Source organism: Gavialis gangeticus, unplaced genomic scaffold, assembly GCF_001723915.1.
Source record: "Gavialis gangeticus isolate Ggan-Ray unplaced genomic scaffold, GavGan_comp1, whole genome shotgun sequence".
Lineage (NCBI taxonomy): Eukaryota > Metazoa > Chordata > Crocodylia > Gavialidae > Gavialis > Gavialis gangeticus.
This window is the reverse complement of record NW_017729006.1, coordinates 47,658,628-47,661,032: the sequence shown is the minus strand read 5'-3', so window position 1 is coordinate 47,661,032 and position 2,405 is coordinate 47,658,628. Positions and strand designations below refer to the sequence as shown.

The 2,405-nt window shown below is 38.8% G+C and overlaps 1 protein-coding gene across 2 annotated transcripts in view; it reads left to right on the top strand.

Annotated features, from left to right (window-relative positions):
• TMEFF1 (transmembrane protein with EGF like and two follistatin like domains 1) overlaps positions 1-2,405 on the top strand; it is a 300,669-nt gene that overhangs the window by 195,576 nt on the left and 102,688 nt on the right. For both annotated transcript variants that reach the window (XM_019509181.1, XM_019509179.1), the window contains exon 3: positions 105-234. In XM_019509181.1, the coding sequence (XP_019364726.1) occupies positions 105-234 (130 nt within the window). The remainder of the gene's footprint in view (positions 1-104; positions 235-2,405) is intronic.

The following is a 2,405-nucleotide window of genomic DNA, read 5'->3' as shown; positions in this document are numbered from 1 at the left end:
ACTCTTAAGTAACTGACACCTGAACATATGATTGTTTTTGTACATGTTAACTTACATTTACAATTATTCACATGGGGTTATTGACTTTATACTATCTTTTTCAGTGTCACACAAATTATATTCCTGTTTGTGGATCAAATGGAGACACTTACCAAAACGAATGCTTCCTCAGGAGAGCTGCTTGCAAGCATCAGAAGGAGATAACAGTGGTAGCAAGAGGACCTTGTTATTCTGGTATGTAAGATGTGATTATGCTTTGTTAGTAAATAATATTATAGTTTCCCATTGTTTTAATGCATTTTCTAGAATTAAATTGCAAAAAATATGGAGAGCACAGATTACCTTTACTTTTGAAGTATATTAATAAGAAGTACAGGGCTTCTTGTATATGTATTAACCAATCAAAATATTTAAAAGGAAAAAGTATTCTGGCTGGGGAAACAACTGGTGAATGATTCTTACTCATCAGAGAAGCTTTATGACTTAAAAGGCTTAAGACCAAATTGCACAGACTCCATGTGGGTCTATTTTCTATGAATCATATTTTGGTTGTACAGAATTGGGCTATATCCAGCAAGTGGTTTACCCAACATTCTTATACATACATGGAGTCCTACTGAATGTAGTGGATCACAAGAGTTCTCGTAGGTGAACCCCATTAGTAAGATCTTGACTTATACATTTGCAAACAACCACATATATGTTGGGAAACCAGTGGCTAATATAACCTGCTTCTGGCAAATAAATAGAAGCAACAAACTAAAAGCTTTGATCTTGTTATCTAGGCAGGCCATTTCCCTGCTGTGTAGATTTCCTGTGTATTATAGGTGATAGCTTTTCTGACCTGATTTTTATTCAGTGTTAATACTGTATCAGGACACTCTTAATGAGTCTGATGTTCTCCTGAGCATGGCTTGTAATTTCCTTTTTTCTCCTTACTCCTTTTTTGGAACACACTGAGAAGTGGCCTAATCATTTTGGACGGTTCTTTTAGAGAAAGAAATCTCTGTTCAAGAAAACCGCTTCTGTGTCCAGGCTTCCATTTCATCTGCCCATGAACTGGATGTGATGGGCTTTGATTTAGCAACATTAGGGGGGGAGGCAAATGTATGTGCTATGGGGTAGCTAACTTCCTTTCTAATTATTCTGGATAGCTGTCCATCATTCTGCCTGTAATTCAGGCCTGTGACCTTGGTGTGTGTCATCTTTGACTCTGATCTTACTATCTTTTTTCTTCATAGCATCTTTAAGAGGGCTTTTTCTATCCATCTGCACAGGTAAAACTATTGTCCAGGCTTTCACCATCTCACATCTTGATTATTCCATCATTTTTTTTTACTATGATAAAGGCAGGCTTGCTCTGCCCATATCTGTTTAGAAAGCAATGCTAAAATTGTTTTCCTAGCCTTGTGCTTTGACTGCCACTACTTTGTGGGCATCTGATCACTGGCTCTACACATCGAAGATAAGCTGCCTGTCTGCACTTTTTAAGGCTCTTTACACCCTGTTCCCATCATACTTATCTTCAAGTATCTCTCCATTATGGAGAGGTTGACTCTTACCTCCAGGCAGCCCTACAGCACTGGTTTGTTAGATTTTCAAATAAACATCTGCATTCTTTCTTTCATGCTTTCTCTTGCTTGATAGGAACTGCCCATAACTAGCCACAAAGCTGCTTTAGTGTCCTCCTTAAAATCTCTCCTTAAGACTGTCTGTTCTTATGATGCCTACAAAACACTTGACAGTGGCTGCTCTGCTGAAGTGCTGAGACTTCAGCCTATCATGCTGACAAATGTCTCATTATTTCTTGCTATTATCCCTTCTTTCTGTATCCATTTGGTATCTCTTGTCTTAGACTATAAAATGTTTGGGACAGGGACTGTCTTTTTGTTCTGCATTTGTACAGCATGTAGGAGTGTGGTACCCTGGTCCATGATTGGGACTTCTCCATGTCACAATAGCATGAACAACAACATTACTTTTATATTACTCAAATCCACCCAGTCTAAATGACTGTTGCATATTAAATTTATAGTCTGATTTTCTGGTCCTAAATATTATCAGAATGATTGAAAAAGACAGACAGACAGACAACCCATATAACAGAATGCCAGTCAGAGGTCTTGGACACATTGTTAGAACTATCCTGAATCTATGCACATATTTCAAGGATTATGAAGCCAGCTGACTAAGAGGCAGGTGGCTGGCTTCCTCAGAACTGGATGATTCAGAGAGTAATAGCAGCAGTTGCATTCTAAGACATCAGCATATAAGTAATGTGCTGCCTATCCATTTCTGAAAGAGATATTTGGGTTTTTAATGAGGTGGAGCAGGGGTCATCAGTATTTTCCAGTGGGAGGGGGAAAGGAGGGAGGAAGGGAGGCAGAATAGCCCAGCTTGGGTCA